The sequence below is a fragment of the Heteronotia binoei genome, chromosome 8, assembly GCF_032191835.1.
Source record: "Heteronotia binoei isolate CCM8104 ecotype False Entrance Well chromosome 8, APGP_CSIRO_Hbin_v1, whole genome shotgun sequence".
Lineage (NCBI taxonomy): Eukaryota > Metazoa > Chordata > Lepidosauria > Squamata > Gekkonidae > Heteronotia > Heteronotia binoei.
The window spans coordinates 57,638,283-57,664,076 of record NC_083230.1 but is presented as its reverse complement, the minus strand read 5'-3'; the positions used below and the strand labels follow the sequence as shown (position 1 = coordinate 57,664,076).

At 42.3% G+C, this 25,794-nt stretch overlaps 1 protein-coding gene across 1 annotated transcript; it reads right to left on the bottom strand.

Annotated features, from left to right (window-relative positions):
* Positions 1-525: 525 nt before the first annotated feature.
* On the bottom strand, positions 526-1,616 carry LOC132575722 (uncharacterized protein F54H12.2-like). Its single transcript, XM_060244414.1, has 2 exons — positions 1,017-1,616; positions 526-903 (listed from the first exon to the last, which is right to left on the bottom strand). Exons 1-2 carry the CDS (start codon positions 1,614-1,616, stop codon positions 526-528), a joined length of 978 nt encoding a protein of 325 aa, XP_060100397.1.
* Between the last annotated feature and the right edge of the window lie 24,178 nt (positions 1,617-25,794).

The window sequence follows — 25,794 nt, the reverse complement described above, 5'->3', positions numbered from 1 at the left end:
AACTCACTGCAAGATACACACGCCTGAGGTTGCACAGAGAAGTTTAGAGCATGTCTGCGCATGCCCTTCTTTTTTACAAATTGCTCCTCCATTCGGTCATTCTGTGCTAAGTCATCAGAGTACAGCTCTTGAATCTGCTCAAAAGAAAGTCCTTTACTGTGCAACTGTAGAAAAAATATGCAATGATATCCACAGACCACAGAGTCAGATGCCTGTAGTTGCATTGCTTGGAATGCAGTCTCATTGGCATTTTTTCTCAAAAATCTCACAATGGATTTAGGAGATAAAACACTGCTAGACATATGTCCATATGAATCAAAGAACTTGCCACACCCGTCCTCTGTCAAGTATATTGCAAGCCAATGTTTTCCAGGGAGGTCATGTGGGTGGGTATTTACAATTAGCCCTGCTGGTCTTTTATCCACTCTCTGTTTGGGGAGCCAGTCGCTTGGATACACTCCCAAGAAAGTCTTTTTGGTGTAAGGGTTAGTAGATAACACAGTTGTTAGCTGCAGGGTGCCCATGTTACATATAGTCAAACAAAACATTTCGCCTGTGGTTTATCTCTATAACGTTGTCAAAAACACCATAGACGATCATGTTGACAGTGTGAGGCAATGCTCTAGCAAACTGTACTTCAGCCCACAGGTTCCCAGTTTTAATCAAGGAATAGTGGTCTGCACATTCCTGATGTGGGGAAAGATCAAATGCAAATAGCGTGTAGCCCTGTGTAAACTCCTCGCGGTTTACTAGCAAAGATCTGTCTTTCATATGTTTACCAGCGGCATGAACCAGCTGCATGTATTCCCTCACGCAGTTTCCACCTTCAAAGTCCAGCTGCAGTGGTTTTGTGGGTACCTGTTCTCCATCCAAGTAGAGAGTAAAGAAATTGATGTCATAATGCTTAAAGTTAAATGGGTTTTTATTATGGGCCCCGCTGAAGGAATTTTTATCCACCAGTCAATAAGCAGCAGCTTGGGTAATTTCCCCCAAAACAAATTCTCTTGGTTGCTGACACGACTTCCTGCAGGGATGCTAAACGCTTTGATGCCCATGCAGTCCACAGGATATTTGGCATTAGCTGTGAAGAGCGCCTCTGCATGGCCTAAACGGACACCCGGGGCTACTCTGACTTTCTTAACAAAAAGGGAAGCAGACAAGATGTTTAATTTGCATCCCCTGTTTAAATCATTCGTCATGAGGCAAAAAGTATCTTTACTGCATGTCAGTTTAATTTTGACATCCATGCCATTTAAGAGCAGTTTTTCTTGGAAAAACAGGTCACTGTGAAGCTGACCCAGCAAATCTATTTTTCTACTTTCAGCCGCTAGAGCTGCTCTTTTAACAAACCCTTTGTTGTCTCCATCCATGGCAGTTGATTCATGTTGAGCAGCTGTGTCTTTGTAAAACAGGCCTGCAGAGAACTGAGTGTTCATAGTATCATTGCTGTAATTCAGTACAGCTTCTATAAACCCTCTGGATGGATATGCGTTATGTGACTGCGTGATGAGCCTGCCTCCCAGAGTCACATCCAGCTGGCTGAAGATGGATGCAATAGGGTAATTCACTAGACTAACCCTTGCATTTCTGTCAAGATCTGTCCCATCTTCTTTCATGGTTTTGTAGCACAGGTAAAGCAGGGTATTATTTAAATCCATATTTAAATCTCCATTTCCAGCGATGAAAAAGTGAAGTGACGCTGATTCGGACAAAGCAGCCAGTGGAGGAACTTCAATATATAGACATCTCTCAATGCTGGTTTGCGTAGGGGCTATTTGGAATAGGTCCAGTTCAGATTTGGTGCATTCTTCTGACTCACTGTGAATAAAAGCCAATGCTATTTAAAATATATCTCTGGGGCTCAGGAGACGTCTTCCTGCCCTTCTCTTGGCCTTCTGCTTCTGAGGGACCTTGCACTTCACAGCTTGTCTTTTAAAGGGGCATGGTGGGCCAATTAGTTGCACCCTTTCTTTTAACTCCGCGTTGTCTTTTAAGGTACATGAGGCCTGAGCCCTCTTGTGGCATAGGGGGACTCACTTTATTTAGAACAGCGACAGAAACATGACCTACTACATCTTTGGCTATATTTCTGGCGGCAGTTCTCACATGGGGCTTCATGAGTTCAACCCCCTTCTCAAAAGAGGGATAGCTTTTCTGAAAAGGCTCTGAAAAATTCCACCTACCCCAGCCCCATACATCACCGGGGCACCATGGTAACCAGGAAGAGCATAGCCAGTCTGGTTCTTGTAGTAATTCCTATAGAGGTTTTTAAGATGAGCATCTTTGTGTGCTTAACAGCCCAGGCCTTTCTGCGGACGAAAGTGAAGCTTCACGATCACCTTACCAAACTGGAATGGCACATTCTTGTTCTGGTCCATCTTTATTTCAATAGTGATGGTGTCTATGTGGTGCTTATTCACAGGAATATAGATATTATTATCATAGATATTATTGATACAGTTGCCAGTCTCCCCTTGCACAGTGATACAACGCAGTAATGGAACATATGCATCACCCACAATTTGGTGATCCACAATGTCTGTGTAAATGTACAAAGTGTTGAACCCCCCTGTGATGTCTCCTGTAAAGTTTATATTTTGGATCGCCTCGTCTGGGGATGCCCCTAAAAGGTGAGCCAATTCTTTAGAAGCTGAAAAGGTATAAATAGGTGGTGCTCTTAGACCGATCTTCCTATACAGTGGGTCATAGTCCATGCTCAGTTCAATAGTCCATGCTCATTTCGGGGGGGGGGGGGGAGGAAATGTGACTGTATGGTGTTGTTCAGTTTAACCACCAGGTCAGGAATGTTTTTATAATAGCCGCTACTGAATCCGTATTTCCACTGTTTTTCCTTGGTAACGATTACAATGGTGGAATCTTCAGTGAGGGTCTTCCAGCTGTTGGTCGTGGCTGCAGGGGGTCTCCCTGTGCCACCAACTCTCATCTAAGCCCATCTCTGTCTGTAACTTGAGATCTGCTTGGGGGCATTCATAGTGTGGCAGCTTGAATGAGTCTGTGGTTTCCATGGGCTATGGAGTCCACTGGCATCTGTCGTGCCAGCCTGTGAGTGCCCTTCCTTGTGGCTGTGGCTCTTCTCATGTTCACATGGTCTGCTTTGCAGCTACAGCTGCTGGTGACCACATGCACTGCCAGCGTGTCTCTCTCTCTCTCAGCCACTGTTGGCACAGGTTAGGGTTGCCAAGTCCAATTCAAGAAATATCTGGGGAATTTGGGTGTGGAGCCAGGAGACTTTAGGGGTGGAGCCATAAGCAAAGTTGTGACAAGCACAATTGAACTCCAAAGGGAGTTCTGGCCATCACATTTAAAGGCACTGCACACCTTTTAAATGCCTCCCCTACATTAGAAATAATGAAGGATAGGGGCACCTTCTTTCAGGGCTCATAGAATTGGACCCTCTGGTCCAATGTTTTGGAAACTTGAAGAGCATTTTGAAGAGAGTCATCAGATACTATGTGAAAATTTGGTGCCTCTACCATAAAAAACAGCCCCTCCAGAGCCCCAGATACTACCAGATCAATTCTCCATTATACCCTATGATAATTTATTTATTTATTTATTTGATTTTTAGCCCGCCCTTCCCATAGAACAGGCTCAGGGTGGGTTACATCATAAAAACAGCCAATAGTAAAAACAGTAAAAGAACAGTATAAAATATATAAAATCTAAAATTAGACAGACTAAGATGGCAGATTCTGCCTCACAGATGTGACCTATTGTCCAGGTCCAGCAGATCTTGTAGCGCTGGGATGGAATGAGGGGTGGGAGGCCGATAACAAGTGATGCCCACTGCCTCAGCTGAAAGCCTGGCGAAAGAGCTCTGTTTTACAGGCCCTGCGGAATTGAAGCAGATCCCGCAGGGCCCGGATCGATCTCCATAAGGAATAATGAAGTGCCCAGCAGACATTTCCCCCCCCCTCGTTTCTAATGACTCTGAAGCAGGGGATTGGCATCTCTACTCAGGAGTTGCTGAACTTCCAACTTCTTCGAAGTATCACAGAGCAACCAAAGGTTCAAGTTTACCTTTCCTATGCAAAGGACCTCTGAAAAGATTGGGCAACCAATGGAGGGTCTGGGCTACATTCACAGCCACTGGGAGCAGCCATGCTCTTCTGCCTACTCCCCCCACCCCCATTCAGCCTTAAAGACACAGACACACCATCCATTCAGCCTTAAAGACACAGACACAAGAGGAAGCCTTTCCAAGCGGAGTCTAAAGCCTCTGGAAGTGGAAAGGCACATGGTGGCTGTGAGGGTGGAGCTTCCCCCTGCTGGCCAGCTGACTGGAAGTGGGAAGGAGCCTGGGAATGCGGGAAAACCCCCATTGGGACCTGAGGATTGGCAAGCATAGCACAGGTGCAGCCCAACACAGCTTAGGGGGAAGCCCGAGAGCAAAGCAGGCCAGTAGCAGCTACTAAGCCTCGTGGCTACACTGCCCACGATCTGCATTTGATATCACAGACTCACATGGAGGTGTCCAATTCAGTGCCCTTAGAAGGCTGGTGCTATAGACAATTGCCTATTTTGCCTAGTGTACAATCTAACCCTGCTGATGCAATAGATTAAAACTCATTGTAAAATATCTCATCAATGACTCTGGAGAGCCGGCCATGCCAGGACTCAACCAGATCACCAAGAGAGTTGCCAGGGGGCCAGGGATCCCGTAGAACCATTTGGAACCACTCAGGGTCCATCAGACTCCGTGGGCAAGCCAAAATAAGCTCGCCGCCCAAACGGGCTTGGGGTGGAACATCCACACAATCCTTGAGGGCAAAGTGGTCCGACCATGGCACCACCTCCGCAGTAATATCATCCACTAAAACCCTGGCTGCAAAGATCAAATCTAACATGTGCTCTGCCTGGTGAGTGGGCGATGTAACGAATTGGGAGAGTCCCAGTGTCGCCATGGATGACACTAGGTCCATCGCCTGACTGAAGGCCGCGTCGTCAGCATGGACACTGAAGTCACCCAGGATCACAAGCCGTAGGTATTCCAATGCCCAGCCTGCTATGGCCTCAATCAGGGATGGTAAGGCGCTGGCTGGTGCGTTAGGCAGACGGTACACCAGCCATATCGCCAACCCCTCCCCAACGTACCAAGCCAGACCGGCACATTCAATACCATTGATCTCTGGGGCCAGGAAAACCCTAAAGGAGTAAGCCTCTCGTATGAATAGAGCCACCCCTCCCCACACCTGCTAGTCCATGACTGGTGGAATACTGAGTAACCCGGAGGAACTGTTTGGGAGAGGGCCACAGTGTCTCCCTCTCGCACCCAGGTCTCAGTCACACAAGCCAGGTCCACGTTCTGCTCGAGCAGAAACTCTCAGAGGCCCAAGGACTTATTATTTATGGACCTGGCATAACACCAATGATAGAGGCGAGTAATTTGACCTGTCACCATCGGGATGGGACACAGACTGGAAGGTGGCTGAGCACCACCTTGTCTTGGCCTCCTTCCCTTATATCAATGTCTGTTCCCACTGTCATACCTTCCCCTCCCCAGGAGTACTGGAATCCTCAGGCCTGTCATCTCCCACTAGTCTCTACTTCAGCCTCAACCAATGTAGAAAGCACAACTCACACCCTGCAATTAATTAAGTCCTCAATCCTCTCCCTCCTTGCCAATCCAATTCCCTTAATTTACCAACCTGCCAATTCTAAAAGTTAACCAACCAATTAAGCCCAACCCAAATCTCCCTTTTAAATTAATTAGCTAAAATACTTAAATTAATTCTAATGGCATTACTAATTATAGAAAGCCTCCCCAACAATAAAACACCCTTAATTAATTTGCCAAAAATATATATTCTATCTGAAAGCCAATCAATTCAGCAATAAATTCCTCTATAAATTAGTTAACTAAAACAATTCCTCAATTAGCAGTTAAATTCAATCATTATAAATTAGCAGCTCAGAGATAGCTGGAGGTAGATGTTGTAACAAAATAAAGTGCTGCTGTGTCTCTATAGTGCAGATGTTGTGCAAAATACCCTCAAAGTGCGGTTGTGCGAAAGCAGGGTCCCCAATTCTCCAAAGTGTGGTCATGCAGCAAGGTACAGAGCGAGGTCTTCAGTTTATTGTCCTTTCGAGCAAAGTCTTTAGCCCATCAACTCCTCTGCGCGGCTTGGCAGACCCGGGGAGGGTAAAGGCCCCCCCTGCACCTCCTTGCTGTGCAAACAAGGACTCCCTGCTGTGCAAACAAGGACACCTCTCTGCTGTGCAAACAAGCTCCACTAGCTCCGCTCGTGGTCGGCGCCCAGAACGGCTGTTTGTGATATTCCCAGCCTGAGTCAGAGGCACAGTAGCAGCCGACCGCCACACACCAGGCCATGGTCACAGCGGCCCTCCAAGTCAGCTCCAGACCCAACTCACCAAAATGATAGGCTATGTTTCTTTGTCTCTCTGGGGAGTTGGAGCCTGCCAAGTTCTTAAACTTTCACCCCGCATCTTCCCCTAGCAGCATTTTACTAGGTCTGCTGTTGGAAACAGCTGTTGCAGGCATGTGCTAGGTGTAATAGTTTCATTTTCAGGAGCCCTAGCACCAGAGCTCCTGCCTCGTCGCCATGTTGATTTTCAAGTAGAAAATAGAATAATGTCTCCATCCTGTGTGTACCCTAGTTGGTTTTTATTGTGCTCTCTCCTTTGCAAGTGGTGTCTACTGTGGGAGCTAGAGAATATTGCTTGCCAAAATATTTCACTTTCAAGAAAAATTTCAGGAAATAAAAAAGAAGTTGTGCCAGCAGCTCAAGGCTGCTTTTATTCTTGCCTGATGTTCATTCTGAGATTCTTACAAGGTTATGATTATGGTTATATTTTATGTTTATATGTTCATAAACGGATATTTAAAAAAAATATAGGCTTGCTCACAACTTTTATGTATTATCTGTTTTTGAAAACTGCCAATCTCTGTGTGTATGGGGGGGGCACAAGTAGTTAGCTTTGCCTAGGGTCCAGCCCTGTGCATCAGTAGCAGCTCACTGAGTTTCTGCCTTCTCTTGAGACCTGGGGTATTTCCTGTTTCTTCAGAGATTGTTGTAAGAGTTCTGCTAATTAAAACAAAACAGAATTTCTTGTGAAGGAAATCTGGTGGAGAAATTTTGACTTCAGATTCATTGTCAAAGGAATAGTTGTGCTTGGAATAGTGTTGCCAGCTGACCATAAAAAAGATTAGTCAGGTCTGCTCCTGATCCAGTAACAGAGATTTGAGAATGCAAAAATCAGCAGATGAAGCTTTTCATAGCAGGGAGATAAACATCACCTGCTAACTGCTGCAGATCACATAATCATTTCAAAAGGAGGCAAATCTATTGAGCAATTCTATCCTCTCCTTATATGATAGCCAGTGGGCAAAATCCAGCCACTCAGTTCTGCAAAGTTTGAAACCTTTCTCCAACTTAAAGAGCCTTCCTTCAACTTTAGAGGATCATTGGAAGAAAACTCTTTGGGAAGCAGGAAGTCTTTAATCTTTGTTGCACAGAATGGCTGGATTCACCACACCGCAAGGCAGTGCCACATAGATAAATCAAAGTACTAGCAAGATTCCAGAATTTTTCTCCCTTGTTATGCTACAGTATAAAGTTGAACAAACAAGAGAATTTTGGTCCAAGCAAAATCTCAGGAACTCCTAGGACAGATAGTTTAAAAAATGTTTAAAGGGAAAAGATATTTCAGACCGCAGTCTCAAGGTCTTTTGTCTGTGTCTTGCACACAGTGCTCTGCAGAATAGGTGATATTGAGAAGAAGGAAAATTGGTATCCTTCTGTTGAAATTATAAAAATCAGCCTATGGAATCTGTTAGCAACAGGCCACAGATTTGGACAAAATGTAATACTAGGGCAAAATGGTTTAAATCAGTCATTTTCTAACACTAACCTAGATGTTAACTAAACCAGAAAGAATGGGGATGCTGGAATATTTATTTTGGTATATGTTAGTATTGTGTTTTGATTTGACATCATCCTTTGCTGTTGATCATATTATTATTAAGAATAACGGAGAGCACCCTCTTAACAATGCCATCTTTGTGCCAAGTGAAAACAATGAGACAGCTGCTCTTAATGGCAGCTCCTAAAATTGTATCTAACTCCTACTGAAAAGTTGCCAAAGCTTGAACTAGTGCATCTTTTTCTGTTTTAACTGGAGTTCAATTAAAAATTTACATGTCATATATATTTAACATGAGTCAGTGAGATGAATGACCCATACATTAAAATAAATGAAATGAAATCCATTAGTGATGTAAATGCACCTCTCAAGATTAAGTTCCTGAATTTGTAATTTTTTCTGTGCTATTTCAGTCTACTAGAGATTTGAATTCAAAACACCACATCTACAGAAGATTTTTGGAGCCAATAAAGCACATTGTTGATGGTAACAAGAAAGTAGGAATGTTACATTTAGAGCTACTATTAAATCAGTCGAAAATTTAGTAAGATTTTATTAGAGTTTACTCAGCATTAAATTCTACCTTAACTCAATGAGTGCTCCTTATAAATAATTTTGCAGAAATAGTTAGATTTGGCATGCATGTGTCCTTAAAACTCACAGCAGATGGCAAGAGAGATGTAGATACTAACTACAAATCCAATTGTATGCACAACAATCTCATGTGAAGAGAAGACTCTTTACCTCAATCCAATAAGAGAAAAGTTACTAAGCAAATTTGTATTTTTAAAATAATTTAGAGAAAGCAGAAAGCATACTGGAGTTTTGATTTTATTTGTATGCTAATTCATGAATTGTCAAGAAAATAGTTCTACATTAACTCAGACCAAAGCAAGGAGAAAATACTAGGAAATCTTTCAGCTTTGTTGACAGAAATTAAATTATAATTGCTTTCTGATTAGAGTTCATAGCCTATTACTTGCTTGGTTAAAAATTTTGGACTAGATGTTACCAGCCAATATATGTATGTATATGTGTGTGTGTGTATATACACACACAAATGCACACACACACATGACTTTTTTTGTAGCAGGAACTCCTTTGCATATTAGGCCACACACCAGTGATGTAGCCAATCCTCCTGGAGCTTACTGTACTAAATGCCCTGAAAGCCCTGATCTTAGACAATATAATTATTAAAAAAAATTCTTGGAATCTGAGTATCAAAAAAAAGTATTGCATACCACTGCAAGTAATTCTTGCTTCTGCTGCTGAGCTATTGCTAGGCAACAGAGGATGGATTAATAATGGAATCTAAACATATAGCCAAGCTCTTATACTAGCTTTTTTTTTTTTGGCCAAGCATGAGAAAAGTACGTATGAAACTAACTTCTGTCTTTACCGATCAGCATTCAGAACATTTTCATAATGCCATAAGATGATCCATGTGTTGCTGCATTCTCAACTAAAATGCTAAATACCACTTGATCATGAATTGAGTAGGAAAAATGCAGCGTCCCTCCCTGTGGACCTTCTGTGTTTAAACTAGAGAGTAATTTGCTCATATGATGACTCCTTGTGCTTGAGGGCCAATTTTTTTAATAGATTTTTTTAATGGCAAGACACAAACTGTGCATCCCTTAGGCAAAGGAATAATCATCAGCCAGTAATAGTATTTTTACTGAAGTCAGGTTTTACTCTGTAAGGCTTATTGCTATAAGTGTTATAATACAGCAATGTAAGGTTGGGATTCAAGGGTCAAAATCAAGCCCTTTAAAGTTAAGTCTGAGCAGAAGATTCCCATTGAATCAGAGAGTCCAGTGGGAGAGGGAGACACATGCTTAACCCTCCCCCACCCCCGCCTCACTGAAATTAGCAGAACTTTAAACTGTATCTCTGTAACTGGATTGCAGTCCAAGTAAACTATTATTTCCGGGTTACCTAGAACTGACTGCAACTTCATCCACACTGCACAACTTTTCTTGCACAACTCTCAGTTCACATTTCAATTCAACAGTGTAACTATATCATAACAGTAGGTCAACCAGGGCATTGTTTAAAGAGCATTAGAAGTGATTGATAATTCACACATTTCTAGAGCCTGATACTGCTTTGAAAAAGTTAAATCCAGTCTCTTGATAATCAGCTCTTTTTGTCAAAGCTTCAGTTACAGTTTGAGAGAAAAGTATTCCTAAATGTCAAGAACCATGCGGTCTGATAAATATGGATGACATTTAAAAGCAGGGTGGGTATTTTCTACAAAATCACGAGAGAGAAGAAGGAACAGAACGTGACTTTTTAAAAAACCAAACAAATCACAGCCCAACTAATGGAATTTTCATGTATATAAGAACTTGTTTTTCTACTCTTTGCTTGTATACAATGCCTGCCTTGTGCTAGATGGTGTATAGAACTAGAGTTCCTGCATTTCTTCCTTCACAGAGATTTGATACCTTTAACTGTTGCATGGCAAGCAGGAATTCAACAGGGCACATTTTTCTAAATGTAATGGCAGAACTGGAAGAATACCATCTGTTGAATTTACACCTGTGGCAATGTACACAGAGCTCAGAAACAACACAGCCCAGAAGGAAAAGATAAGATGCAAGGGAGTAACTGAGAAAGCATTGGTGCTAGGTAGGGGTGTGCAAAAAAAAAAAAAAATGGAATTAATTGGATTTGGAAATATGCGGGGCCAAAATATTTGGAATACCATATATTTCCAAACAGCGGTATTCGGAATAGCCGTATATACTGGAGATATACGTCTATTTCCGAATATATGGCCCTATTATACCCTATGGCCATCGAAATCAATGGCAAAATAAGGTATATTGGAAGCTGCCTGGAGGAGATAGGGTTTGAGGGAGAGCCCCCAAATTTGCAGGAAACCTGCAGGGGACCCTCCCCTATGAAACCCCCAAGTCCCAAAAAGATTGGGTCAGGGGTTCCCATTCCCCTATTTGGGTGTCCCTATCCCACCATTATACCCTATGGACCATTGAAATCAATGGCAACATAGGGCATAATCAGAGGCTACTGGGGGAAAGGGGGTTCGAGGGAGAGCCCCCAAAACTGCAGGCAACCTGCAGGGGACTCTCCCCTACAAAACCCCCAAGTCCCAAAAAGATTGGGCCAGGGGGTCCCTGTCTTTGGGCTCTCCAAAAGACCCATTGCCACCAATGCTGGGGAAAGCCCAATTAGCCACTTCCTCCACTATAATTGCTGTGGGGAAAGTGACTCTGGCCAGAGGGGGTTTGAGGGAGAGCCCCCAAAACTGCAGGGCAGCTTCAGGGGATTCCCCCGCATGCCACCCCCCTGGCCCCAAAATACTGCACCCATCTGTGGGCACCCAAAAAGGAACACTGTCCCCAAAGGTGAGAAAAAACCAATTAGAGCCACTGCCCCCACTGTAATTATTGTGGGAAAAGTGGCTCTGGGGAGCAGGGGGTTTTGAGGAGAGTCCCACAAACTGCTGTGCAGCTTCAGGGCACTCTCCCATACAAAACCTGCAAGGCCAAAAAAAAAAAAAATTGGACTGGGGGTCCAATTCCTGGGGCACCCAAAGCCAAACCTAACTTCACACCAGAGAATCTCCATAGGACCCAAATGCACTACATCCATCTATCTACTCTATAAACCCTGCTGGCCTGGAACCAATATAAACCCAGTTGCCAACGTCACTGCCACACAAAACACAATCTGCTCAAGGTCTGCTCTGTGGACCTGGCTGCAGCAAACCCAGATGCCAGCTCTCCAGCCCTGCCCCAAACAATGCGGGGAGAGCTGGCCAAGCACAACAGGCATGCTGGTTCTGGGTCTCTCACCCAGATGCCAGCTTCCCTGCCACACAACGCGCAATCTACAGATGCCAGCTCTTCAGCCCTGCCCCTAACAACGAGGGGAGAGCCTGCCAAGCACAACAAGCATGCTGGTTCTGGGTCTCTCACCCAGATGCCAGCTTCCCAGCCACAGAACACGCAAACTTAACTTTTAATCTCTTCCCCCCACTCCACCGCAAACCAGAACCAAGAAAAGAGACAACAAGACAGGAAGGATGCAAACCCAACAGCAACAGATCCAAACAAATCCAACTGAGAAAAGACCAACAAGCTCAAATGTTAAAAAAGTGAGCTTTTCAACAATAAAAAACCTCAGGCCAAATCAGTCCACATCCCCCCCCCAAAAAAAAAGCCGGACCAGAAAAAGGGACAGCAGGACAGGATGCAAAACCAACAACAAAAGATCAAAAATAAAAATCACTGAGAAAAGGCCAACAAACTCAACTGATAAAAAACTGACCTTTTAAACAATAAAAATTAAGCCAAACAGACCCCCCCGCAAGAACTAGAACCAAAAGAGAAAAGGAACAACAGCAGCACAACACAGCAGCAACAAATTCGTTTAAAACAATTTATTGTAATATACTGTAATAACATATCATCATTTGTCATTACATGTTAATACACATATATAACATTTTCTCCACCCCACCCCCCCTTTGTGACCCCCAGCAGTGCTTGCCCCTTATCAAACAACCCCTTTTTTTAATTTAAGCTAATTTGTTATACGGTAATAAGCTCTGTCCATTAGAAAATCTTTCTCCAAAAAAACTCAAAAGTTATAATCCCTCTTCATGTTATTTCTTCTTAATCATTGGGAAAAAGAAAAATATATATATAATCCAATAATCATGTCTTTTATACTGTAATCCATATATCATTTCTTTAAAAATTAACCATTATCAAAGATCACAAAATGTCCTTTAATGTTCCATTTTTTAAATGTATTTTTGAAACTTTCCCCAGTTTTTAATTTCTCTAAATCTTGTTCTTTTAAGATTCTTGTAAGTTTGTCCATTTCACTCCAATTCATAACTTTCAAAGTCCATTCCCATATTTCTGGTATTTTGTCTTTTTTCCACATTTGCTCATTTAATGTCCGTGCAGCTGAAAGCATATACCATATTATTGTTCTATCTTGCTTTTGAAATTTTTGCATTTGTAATCCCAACAGGAAAATATCTGGTGCTTTCGTAATATTATATCCCAAAACTTTTGAGATCTCCTGCTGAATCATTTGCCAGAATTGTTTTGCCTTTTCACAAGTCCACCACATATGGTAAAAAGATCCTTCATGACATTTACGTTTCCAACATCTATCCGACAACTGATTGTTCACTTTTGCAAATTTCTTAGGTGTCATGTACCATCAGTATAACATTTTAAAGCAATTTTCTTTAATGTTATAACATGTAGAAATTTTCATAGAGTTCTTCCATAGGTGTTCCCATGACTCCGTCTGTATTTCATTTATATTTATCGCCCATTTTATCATTTGTGATTTAACTACTTCATCTTCTGTAGACTATTTCAATAATAGTTTATATGTCCTTGAGATCAGCTTTTCACTTTCTCCAAATAGATTTCTCTCCAGTTCTGTTTGTTCTTGTCTTATTCCATAGTTCTTAATACCCTGTTAAAGCAAACTCTTTATCTGTTGCAGTTGAAACCAATTGTATTTATATTGTATTTCGTCAGCTATTTTTAATTCCACCTTTTTCCCTTGGATCTTTAAAAGTTGTTTATATGTTAACCACTTCTCTTCTTTAATATCTGAATACAATTTTATTACTTCTGTTGGTACGATCCAAAGCGTTTTCCTCTCGTCACCATATCTTTTATATTTTGACCAGGTATTTAACAGGTTGTTTCTGATATAGTAATGTGAGAAGAAACCATTCATCTTATTTTTCCCATAGTACATATAAGCATGCCATCCAAAGACATTTCCATGTCCTTCTAATGTCAATAACTTTCTATTTGATAATGTCATCCATTCCTTAATCCACACCAGGCAAACTGCATCATGATACAGCTTTAATTTAGGCAGTTGGAATCCACCTCTTTCTTTCGCATCAGTCAGAATTTTCATTTTAATTCTTGGTTTTTTCCCAGCCCATACAAATTCTGAAACTTTCCTTTACCATCTATCAAATTGTTTATTGTCTTTCACTATTGGAATTATTTGAAACAGGAACATAATTCATCAACATTCATCTTAATTGCAAAGATTCTGCCCAGCATAGATAGGTTCAGTTTGTTCCATTTAATCATATCTCCATCAATCTTATGGCAGAGTTTTTCATAATTATTTTTATACAAATCAATATTTTTTGTTGTTATTTCTACACCTAAGTATTTTACTTTTGAGGTAATTTCACACTCTGTTAATCTCTGTAGTTCTTCCTGTTTACTCTTTAACATATTTTTACACAATTTTTTTTATTTTTCTTTGTTTATATAAAAGCCTGCCAATTCTCCATATTCTTGACTCTTACGAAGCAGCAATGGTGTTACATGAGTGGGATTTTCATTTATAAACATCACGTCATCTGCAAATGCTCTGTATTTGAAGGAAAAACCCTTCATTTTTAGCCCCTCTATCTCTTTATCGTCTTGGATTTGAATTAACAAAACCTCTAAAGTCATTATAAATATCAGTGGAGATAGAGGGCAACCTTGTCTTGTTCCTTTATTTATCATTTTTTCTGTTAGAACCAGGAAAAGGGACAACAAACAGGATGCAAAACCAACAGCAACAGATCCAAACAGATCACTGAGAAAAGGCCAACAAACTCAACTGTTAAAAAAGTGACCTTTTTAACAATAAAAATTAGGCCAAACAGCGCTCGCCCCCCCCAAGAACCAGAACCAGAAGAGAAAAGGAACAACAGCAGCACAACACAGCAGCAACAAATCAAACACAGAATCCTTTTAACACAGTAAAAAACCTTGACTTTTAGCAATACAGGAACTTTACCAACCCCTCCCCCCAAAAAAGCCATCACCCTAATCCCAAGAAATCCAAGCCACCCAAATCGGGAAAAATAAAAAGACATTGCACTTTTAAAAGTCCTCTCACTAAAGTAAGATATAGGCAAATTGGCAACCCCCCATCCCAGGCCCCACCCCCTGCAGAACCCCCTAACCCTAATCCCAAATAAGCTATCCAGTACCCACCCACCCAAATCTGGATAAGTAAAGGGACTCTGAGTTTAGTTTAGTTTATCCTAACTAAGATAAAAACAAGAACCCCAAGACTGTCTTACCTTTAGATGCCTTCTCTTCTCGAAGCAAGTCAGGCAAGGCTGAGAGAGAGCAGCAGCAGCTGAGGCCAAGGGCCAGCACAGCACAATCTCTCTCTCACACCAGCACAGCAGCAATGGAATGGAGTCCATCCAGGCAGATACCTTAAAAAGGTTCTTTGGCCCTACACAGAGCAGTTTCAAAAAAATTGGGTCTATAGGACCCAAATGCACTACATCCATCTATTTACTCTATGAACCCTGCTGTCCTGGAACCAATATAAACCCAGTTGCCAACATCACTGCCACACAAAACACAATCTGCTCAAGGTCTGCTCTGCAGACCTGGCTGCAGCAAACCCAGATGCCAGCTCTCCAACCCTGCCCCGAACAACACAGGGAGAGCTGGCCAAGCACAACAAGCATGCTTTTCTCAAATCACTGAGAAAAGGCCAAGAAACTCAAGTGTTAAAAAGTGACCTTTTCAACAATAAAAAACCTCAGGCCAAATCAGTCAACAACATCCCCCCCCCCAAAAAAAAAACCAGAACCAGGAAAAGGGACAACAGAACACGATGCAAAACCAACAGCAACAGATCCAAACAGATCATTGAGAAAAGGCCAACAAACTCAACTGTTAAAAAGTGACCTTTTTAACAATGAAAATTAGACCAAACAGCCCCCCCCCAAGAACCAGAAGAGAAAAGGAACAAACCAGAACCAGAAGAGAAAAGGAACAACAGCAGCACAACACAGCAGCAACAAATCAAACACAGAATCCTTTTAAAACAATAAAAAACTTGACTTTTAACAATACAGGAACTTTACCAACCCATCCCCCCAAAAAAACCTTCACCCTAACCCCAAGAAATCTAAACCACCCAAATCAGGAAAAGTAAAAGGACACTGCACTTTTAAAAATCCTCTCACTAAAGTAAGATATAGGCAAATTGGCAACCCCCACCCACCCCAGGCCCCCACTCCAGCAGAACCCCCTAACCCTAACCCCAAATAAGCTACCCAGTACCCACCCACCCAAATCTGGATAAGTAAAGGGACTCTGAGTCTTTAAAAGTTCTTTTACTAACTAAAATAAAAACAAGAACCCCAAGACTGTCTTACGTTTAGATGTTTTCTCTTCTCCAGTCAGGTCAGGCAAGGCTGAGAGAGAGCAGCAGCAGCTGCGGCCAAGGGCCAGCGCAGAACAATCTCTCTCACACACCAACACCAGCACAGCAGCAATGGAATGGAGTCCAACCAGGCAGACTCCTTAAAAAGGTTCTCTGGCCCTACACAGAGCAGTTTTAAAAAATACCACTGCTCTGTGATTGGCCAGAGAACAGTGTTTACTTGGATATTCAAGTAAACAAAAGAACAACAATGTTGCTGATGGCTGGGGGATTAGCCCAGCCATCAGCTACACAAGAGTCCTGCAAAGCATAAATTTGCAATGCATTTTGCAAATGCATGCTTTGGATTGGCTGCTGGGGCTCCTCTTCCCCTCCCCCTCCCTCCCTGATCCCAGGGAGGCTATGGGAGAGACGAGAAAAGGCTTCCAAAGGTGGGAAAGGAGGCAAGCAGCTTTCCTGAGCCTGCAGAAGCTCCTTTCCTGCCTTTTCTATGGACTTCTGAATACTTCCAAATATTCATTCAGAAGTATACGGGAGCCATATATGGCTCCCGTAAAATGCCTGTAAATTGTATTTGGAAGTATACGACGCCATATACTTCCGAGTCAGGGAGTATTCTGAGTTCTATTTGGTTCAGCTGAACCGAATGCACACCCCTAGTGGTAGGATCAGACAGTGCTCAGAAAACCAAGGCTGACATATATATCAGAGATGCTGGCTTCCAGGGGACTTGGAGTCCCCTGGAATTTCAACTCATCTTCAGACTACAGAGATCAGCTCACCTGGAGAAAATGGATGCTTTGGAGGGTGGATTCTATAGCATTGCAGCCCTCTAAGGTCCTTGTCTTCCCCAGACTCCATTCTCAAATCTCCAGGAGTTTTCCAGCCTGGATATGTCAACCTTACAACCTCACCCCCCCACTGATGTCCAGAGGGACCTGAAACCCTATTATGATATAAGGCAAGTCTTGGAAGAGAAGAAAATGGTTTAATTATACAAAGAATCTAGTCTGGATGGGAAACAAACAAAACAAATTACAATGAATGCAGGAATAACTACAAGATGTTCTAAGAAGCAGTTTCCCACACCAGTATGCTCCAAATATGGCTCAGTATTAATTCTTAGCTGTTCAGGCCTGGTAATACTGGTCTGCTCTTCACAGGTGAGATTGTCTCACAATGATGACAATTTGTCTCCCTTGAAGATTTACATTGTTCCTGTTCATCTTCCTCAAGGGGCATTTCTCTCTCTCTCTGACACACAGGGCTTTTTTATTAGCAGGAACGCACAGGAACACAGTTCCGGCTGGCTTGGTGTCAGGGGGTGTGGCCTAATATGAAAATGAGGTCATCCTGGGCTTTCTCTACAAAAAGCCCTGTGTGAAACAATGGTGATGTCAGGGGGTGTGGCCTAATATGTAAATGAGCTCTGGCTGGACTTTTTCTAGAAAAAAAGCCCTGCTGACACACACACACACCCCTTTCCTTATCTGGTCACCTTGGTTGCCTTCTATATACTGTACATTATAGGACTCACATCTCGAATTAAGCTCAGAAGCAAACTGGAAGCCAAAGCAATTGTAAAAGTAGCTGGACTTACTTAAGCCCCTGTAGCAGGTGAGTGGCAATATTATGAATCGGTTATAACTTTTGAGGGGCAGACCCCAGAAAGTGCAGTTTATAGTCCTAGTTATAAAAGCACATATAGGATTTCTTCTCTATAAAATAGGGTGGAGCTTGCACAAGTATGATATTCTTTTACTCTGTTCTGATGTCTCTTCACTAAGGACATTGTTGTCTTGAAATATCAAGTGTAATGAAATTTCTTACACTAGTAACGTAATGTTAAAAGGTTACTTAACATCTGAATGGGGCCTGTACTTTTTTTCAGGATTGTCAGGAATTTAAATCCTGATGACAAAATGAAATCTGTAGCAGAGTGAATCAGTCTCATCAGTAACTACATCAAAGGCAGCCCATGATGAGCTGTGATTTTAATGTAAAACTATATTTCTTAACTATTAGGCTCTGCTTAACCATGTATGAAGTTATAATTTGTGATTTCCTCTTCCTGTTGCATTCTTAATTGGTTGTGTAGAATAAGTGCTTCCATATGGATGTTTCACCACACACCATATTCTAAAAGAGAGTATGATCAGTTACTGCTTCATGATCTCTCTTTCTGATTATGCAAAAGCTAAATTTTAAAATCTGGTCTGTGCAAACCTGCTGTTGATTATCACAGAAAATGTCAAGAACCTATTCAAGCCTGCTTTGGAGACAGAATGGTTGAAGTCATCACAGACAGCAGTGACAGATATGAATCATAGAGTAAAAATATGAATATGGAAAATATGTACATTTATTAGGACTGAGAAAGGATTAGGGACTGTTGTTGAATATTGTCACTTTGTAGATGAGTTTTCTATACTCCTTATAAAAAAGGTTGTTTACATTGCCCTTACTCTCAGTGGACTTCAGTAACATCATCGGATTGACCAAACTGGATTGGCTAAATAGTGTTATCACAATTTTGTTACACAGTCCATGATTACATGGGATCACTTATGTCACTAATCCAGATATGAAGTTGAAATAGTAGTTTAAGAGAAACATGTCTCCATTGTAGTAGCAACCAAGAGACACAATGGTGTAGAACAGAATTTGTAAATCAGCACTGATACATATCTGTTTTCTTATGTCTTTGGGGCTATTAGATTGTGTAAAAATAGTTCCACCATTATAATTATTCAGTTACATACAACAGTTGTAATAATGCTGATGAAAATTAACTTTTCCCTTCAAAAGACCCTAGTTGTTGATCCTTCTTTTACAGATTTTTGGAACTGATTTCTGGTACTGATGGTGTAGTTTTATAACAGAGTTTAATCTTTCCAATCAAAGATTCATTCCATTTCTGAAGAGCAGTTCTGAACACATGTGATATGTTGGAATGGAATCAACAAAGTTTTATGTTGGTGGAAAAAGGAGTAGCCAGATCGGCAGTTTAAGCCAACACAGAGACAGCTGGCAGGCGGATTTAAAAATCGAGTCCAAAATGCACATCTGTTGCCCATCCCACTCCCACACTCACCCCCATCCTCTGGTGCCTCTGAGGTGGCTCAAAAAGTGGTAGCAAATTCTTCTGCCACATGCCATCCACCTTTCCTGGCATCTGAACGCAGTAGTGTGCAAGTGAGGCAGATTGGTGGTGTGAACCCAGATTGGTGGTGTGGGGAGGGACGGTGGCTCAGTGGTGGAGCATCTGCTTGGGAAGCAGAAGGTCCCAGGTTCAATCCCTGGCATCTCCAAAAAAGGGTCCAGGCAAATAGGTGTGGAAAACCTCAGCTTGAGACCCTGGAGAGCCGCTGCCAGTCTGAGAAGACAATACTGACTTTGATGGACCAAAGGTCTGATTCAGTATAAGGCAGCTTCATATGTTCATATGTTCAACCCACCAATTCACTCTAAGTGCTCATCATTATTCTTTTTTAAAAAAGTGTCCCAGGTGAATGGGCATAAGGAACAAAAGAAACTCAAACCACACCAAGGGGATGGTGTGCAACAACTGTCTGACTGCACTGAAGCACCCCTCATGTGAGATACAGGCACCTTGTACAGAAGTATCTGGTTGCTCTTTGTCCACTCCAGTTTGACATATAGCACAGTTTGGAGCACCTGTGGTGCACCTGAAGCTGCCAGTCTGTACCCAGCCCAAGAAAGCTATGTTGGGGATCACATGGTATGGGACTGTAGTAAGCAGAGGAATTGGGTATGGTTAAGTGAAAACATTGGCTTGGTGTAACCAGCCAGAGGTTTCACTGCCTCTTTATCCCTGTTTCTGCAAATCCATGCAGGCAACAAAACCCTAGAAGTTTATCACTGGTGAGCTGCCACATACAGTTGGAAGACTGCATTCTGCTTGGTGAATCACAAGTTGTGAAGAATTATTCTTTATATTGTGCTAGATGAAGCCAGACATTGGGGAACATTGTTTATCTGTAGTTTTATTATTTATTTTTAGTGCTTTAGATAAACAGTTTCAATTTGATGTTATTGTGTATGTGCAAAGTGCCATCCAGTCACAACTGACTTATGGTGACCCCAACAAGGGGCTTTCAAGGCAAGTTAGAAGCAGAAGTGGTTTGTCATGGTCTTCCTCTATAGAATCTTCCTCGATGGTCTCCTGTTTAATTTCTGGAACTTAACAAGATCAGGCTATACAATACTGCCCTCTCTCCAACTTGATCTTATTAGTTTACAGTTTTTATTGTAATATTCTGTGACAGTTAACCACTTCAGCTACTTCTGTTCCATCCTACAAATATACTGATGTATATATAAAGGTATATATGCCTTTATCAAAGGCATCAAATCCAAAATAAGTCATAGTAACAGGGTTTTTTTTGAGCAGGAATGCATAGGAAAGCAGTTCTGGCTGGCTTCATGTCAGGGGATGTGGCCTAATATGTAAATGAATTCCTGTGTTAAACAATGGTAACATCAGGGTGTGCGGCTTAATATGCAAATAAAATTCCTGCTGGGCTTTTTCTACCAAAAAAGCCCTGCATAGTAACCTGTATCTCCCTGCCTTTAACAGATAGACTCCCTCTCCCTCTCCATGTATATATACAATTTCTATCTTCTTACTTCATATAGTGATTTCTGGAATAAATGATCATATTATCAGCGTCATCCTAAACACAGAGATAGTCTTTTAACACCATTGAAGTAAATGGATTTAGAAAAATAGAACTCTGTTCAGGATTTCACTATTTATCCCTTAATAGTTGAATCAAATATTACATCACAGGCCCAGTTCAGCTGGTTCTTGTGTAATGGCAATACAAATTAGTACTGTGTCTATGCAAACAAGATTTAAGGCAAGTACTGAAGGTACTTCAGAGCTAGCAACTTCTTTCTCAACCCCAGGCCTCTCTTGACTCAGGCAATTTAAAGCAAGTTCTCTACCTGGAAATTCAGTTTTACAGCAGAACTCCAAGAAGTAACAATCTTCACAGATCTCAGCAGTTTTAAAATGCCATGATAGTAGGGTTGCCAGCCTCCAGGTGGGGCCTGAGGATCTTTCACTTTTACAATTGATCTCCAGCTGGCAGAGATCTATTTCCCTGGGGGGGGGGGGATGACTGCTTTGGAGGATGGGCTCCAGGGCATTGTACCATGCTGAGGCATCCCCTCCCCAAACTCCACCATCTCCTGAATTTACCCCCAAAGTCCCCAGGTATTTTCCAATATAAACCTGGCACCCTATGATTGAGTCTCCATTGTGAAAGCACCAAGTGATCTTGTTTTCCCCACCCCTGCAAGAGCCTTTTCAAGTGCCAAAACAGCTGCAGGGAGGGGCTTTTTTGCACTTGAAAAAGCTGGCCAAGGCATACTGGGTGCCTGATGAGGAACAGGCCCTTGCAGCATTCTTAAGTGGCCTGAGTTTAGCTGTAACATGGTGGCTGCAGTCACAAATCAGATTTATGGATTCCATAACATCTAGTTTCCATAACATCTAGTTGTGCCACATCCCTCTCAATTTTCCCTCCCTTTTCTCTTCCCTCCTCTCAGGAAATGCAACTGTTTCCCTTAAGAAAAGGCAACTGTTTCTAGTTTAGAGTCAGGGGCTGTTGGGAGATGTAGTCCTTCAGTAATTCCATCATACTTGGTTCATATACAATTTCCTGTGGGAAATGTACAGGCCTGCCAGAAGAATCTGAATATGAGATGGTTGGAATAACTTGGAGGCAGGGCTATTTTTTGTAGCAGGAACACCTTTGCATATTGGGCCATACTCCCTGATGTAGCCAATCCTCCAAGAGCTTACAGGGCTCTCATTACAGGGCCTACTGTAAGCTCTTGGAGAATTGGCTACATCAGGGGTGTGTGGCCCAATATGCAAAGGAGTTCCTGCTGCTGCTGCTGCAAAAAAAAACCTTGCTTGGAAGTGTTGACAGTAGACAGGCAGCAGTTGTACAGCTGCATTGGCCCTTTTTCATCTTTTCTGGGGACCTCTCTTGAAGCATTGTAAAATCTGTAAAACAAGCTTGGTATGAGAACATTGTAGGACATCCAAAATTTATATTACAAACTGCAGATCTTAAAGCTACCATCTCTACATAGCCCATTAAAATACTGATTTCTGAAAAATGAGGTATGAGAATGGGAGTGGTAGTAAAATTAATCACTGGTAAGTAAAATGCAAAACCAAATTAAGCATAAGTATAGCAGTTGTTAACATTATCATTAGCTCAACATAGCTTTTTCCATTTTTGCATCATTTGGTTTGATAGATACATTTATTTTAACTCTGCATTAACTCATTTTTATAACACTGAATCATCCTCAAGGATTATTTATGAACAGACACATGCAGAATGTGTGGGAATCAATTGTTTATTCATTGTTGTATCAAATCTAGTGAAAGATTTTAAAAGTTCCATGATATGACAAAAAATTGATTGTATTTACTTGGAACCAGGGGTGGAATTCTAGCAGGAGCTCCTTTGCATATTAGGCCACACACCCCTGATGTAGCCAATCCTCCAATGTAAACCTGAGCTTTTTTGCTGGCTATAGCATTATGGTACCTTGGAAACTAAATAGAATTGAGCACCAGATTAATTTCTGGGGTTCTCAGTAAATCTCAAGCCTGAAGAAATGGATGTCTGCATGGCTTTTTTTGTATATGACTTTTTTTTAAGAAAAAGCCCAGCAGGAACTCATTTGCATATTAGGTCACACAACATGCCATCACCATTGTTTCACACAGGGGGTTTTTTGGTAGAAAAAACCCAGCAGGAACTCATTTGCATATTAGACCACACCCCTGATACCAAGCCAGCCAGAGTTGCATTCTTGTGCGTTCCTGCTAAAAAAAAAAGCCCTGAATGTATGAAACAGGAATTACACGTTAACAATCTTGTCGCAATCTACAATTTTTTGAATTTTGAAGATATATTTGTTCTACTGTGAACCCTACTGTGTGAGACATTTCTATGAGACATCTGATTTATTAAAGACTTTGATATAAAATATGGACGTTGTTGTTGTTCAGTCGCACAGTCGAGTCTGACTCTTTGTGACCCCATGGACAAAGTCACGCCAGGCCCTCCTGTCTTCCACCATCTTCCGAAGTCTGCTCAAATTTGTGTTTGTTACATCAGTAATGCTGTCCAGCTATCTCATCTTTTGCCATCCCCTTCTTCTTTTGCCATCTGTCTTTCCCAGCATCAGGAACTTCTCCAGTGAGTGCTCCCTTCTCATTTGGTGGCCAAAGTATTTGAATTTCAGCTTCAGCATCTGAGTTTCCAGGGAACAGTCTGGGTTGATTTCCCTTAGGACTGACTAATTTGATCTTCTTGCAGTCCAAGGAACTCTCAAGATTCTTCTCCAGCACCACATCTCAAAAGCATATGGACATTACGGCCTAGTAATTTGGATCTCTTGTTGAGGATGAAAGAGGAGAGTGCAAAAGTAGGCTTGAAACTAAAAATAATAATAATAAGATCATGGCACCCAGCCCCATCACACCTTGGCAAATAGAAGGGGAAGACATGGAAGTAGTGACAGACTTCACATTTTTGGGATCCAAGATCATTGCAGATGGTGACTGCAATGCAATGATGGTGTAGCCATGAAATTAAAAGATGTTTGCTCCTTGGGAGGACAGCTATGGCAAACCTAGGCAGTATAATAAAAAGTAGAGACATCACCCTGCCAACAAAAGTCCGTATAGTCAAAGCCATGGTATTCCTAGGAGTAATGTATGACTGTGAGAACTGGACCATAAGGCAGAGCACAAAAGAATAGATGCTTTTGAGCTGTGGTGCTGGAGAAGAACCTTGAGAGTCCCATGGACTGCAAGAAGATCCAATCAGTCAGTCCTAAGGAAAATCAACCCTGACTGTTCCCTGGAAAGTCAGAAGCTGAAACTCAAGTACTTTGGCCACCAAATGAGAAAGGAACACTCACTGGAGAAGATCCTGATGCTGGGAAAGACAGAAGAAAAAATAAGAAGGAGACAGCAAAAGATGAGAGAGTCATTGGGTTAAGCCCTTCCAAGTTACTAATGGGGAGGAAGTTGATCATGAGGCTAGACAGGTTGCATCCTGACCGGGCTACGGACCTCCGCAGTTCCCCCGAAACCAGGGAAGCCGCTAGGGGATTTTTTCCAGGGGATCCGGTATACGCAAAGAACTTTGCAAGCGGGCCAGAGTGGTTAGCCACCTGGGTGCTGTGGGTCACCGGGTCCCACTCCTATGAGGTCTCATCGGAGGGGGGCCTGATCCTAAGGAGGCATATTGACCAGCTGCGCCATCACACATTGCCAGAAGAACCGACAGCGATCGGGGGAGCAGGAAGCGGGGGAGTACTAACAGCAACACCCCCGGAAGCTGCCCAGCCTATGCCGGCCACACTGACTATGCAGGCGGAAGAGCACCACACCAGAGGGAGCACCCTCCCAGAGAGGAGATTCTGTAGCAGCAACAGGCGATGGACAGCCCTTTTCCGGTGTCACCCCACCATGAGGAACCAACCGCTCTGCCAGCCATGGCGGCTGCTCCTACTCCCCAAATAACCCCGAGGAAGTCAACCCAGGAACGCAGGGCGCTAGCCTACTTGAAAGACTTCGTGTCTTGAACAAGGGGGGGAGGAGTGTTGTGTCTTGCATTTCAGTCTCGAAATTGCAACACAGTGGATGCTACGGAGGTGACCAGTGGAAGTCCACTGGTCCCCGGATGTAGCTCCGCAAATACACTCCGCCAATCAAGATCTGTGGCAGGAAGTTTAACTGGCCAGGATTGGACCTGAGGGTTGTTCCGGAGTATGTATATAATTGGGACCCGGCCCGCGTTGCCTTGTCTTGTGATGTACTCGCTAATAAAGCATGTTGCCTTCAACACGTCTCGTCACTCAGTACATTACACATATATACTTTCAGAGGTTTTTGGTTTGCCTAGAATCAGGACTTTTTTTGAGCAGGAATGCAGTTCTGACTGACTTGGTGTCGGGGGGGGGGCTAATATTCAAATGAGTTCCTGCTTGGATTTTTCTTCAAAAAAAAGCCCCGTGTGAAGCAATGGCAAGGCCAGGGGGAGTGGCCTAATATGCAAATGAGTTCCTGCTCTGATTTTTTTAAACAAAAAAAGCCCTGCCTGAAACCAATAAACAGCACTACAAATAATTACTGCTAAGTAATTACTGCTAAATAATATGGTAAATAATTATACCATGATAATTGCTTCCATCTTGATTTTATGTTTTTCACCAAGCACCTCACATTTGCTAGAGGCTGAGATTCAATTCATATGAGTGATCAGTGGTGTGGCTGCCGACTGAAATACCACAATTTCACTTATGCTGGCATGATCAGGCAAAAAGAGGGAGTATTGATACAGATGAAATTGCTAGAACTGCATGGGAGCCCTTACACACAAACAAGAAACATGTCCACTCAAGAGGTTGCAATCCAAGTAGCAACCAGACTTGTAGAGATATATGACTGAGTTTTACAGATGCAGGTTTGGATATTCATTAACCCAGGCTGCTTCCACACAGCAATGATTTTCCATGTTGCTTTCATTACAATTGAGAATGCAGAGGCGTTGTCATGACGTTTCCACCATGGGTTTTTTCTGCAAATGCTACCCATTCTTCCTCCAA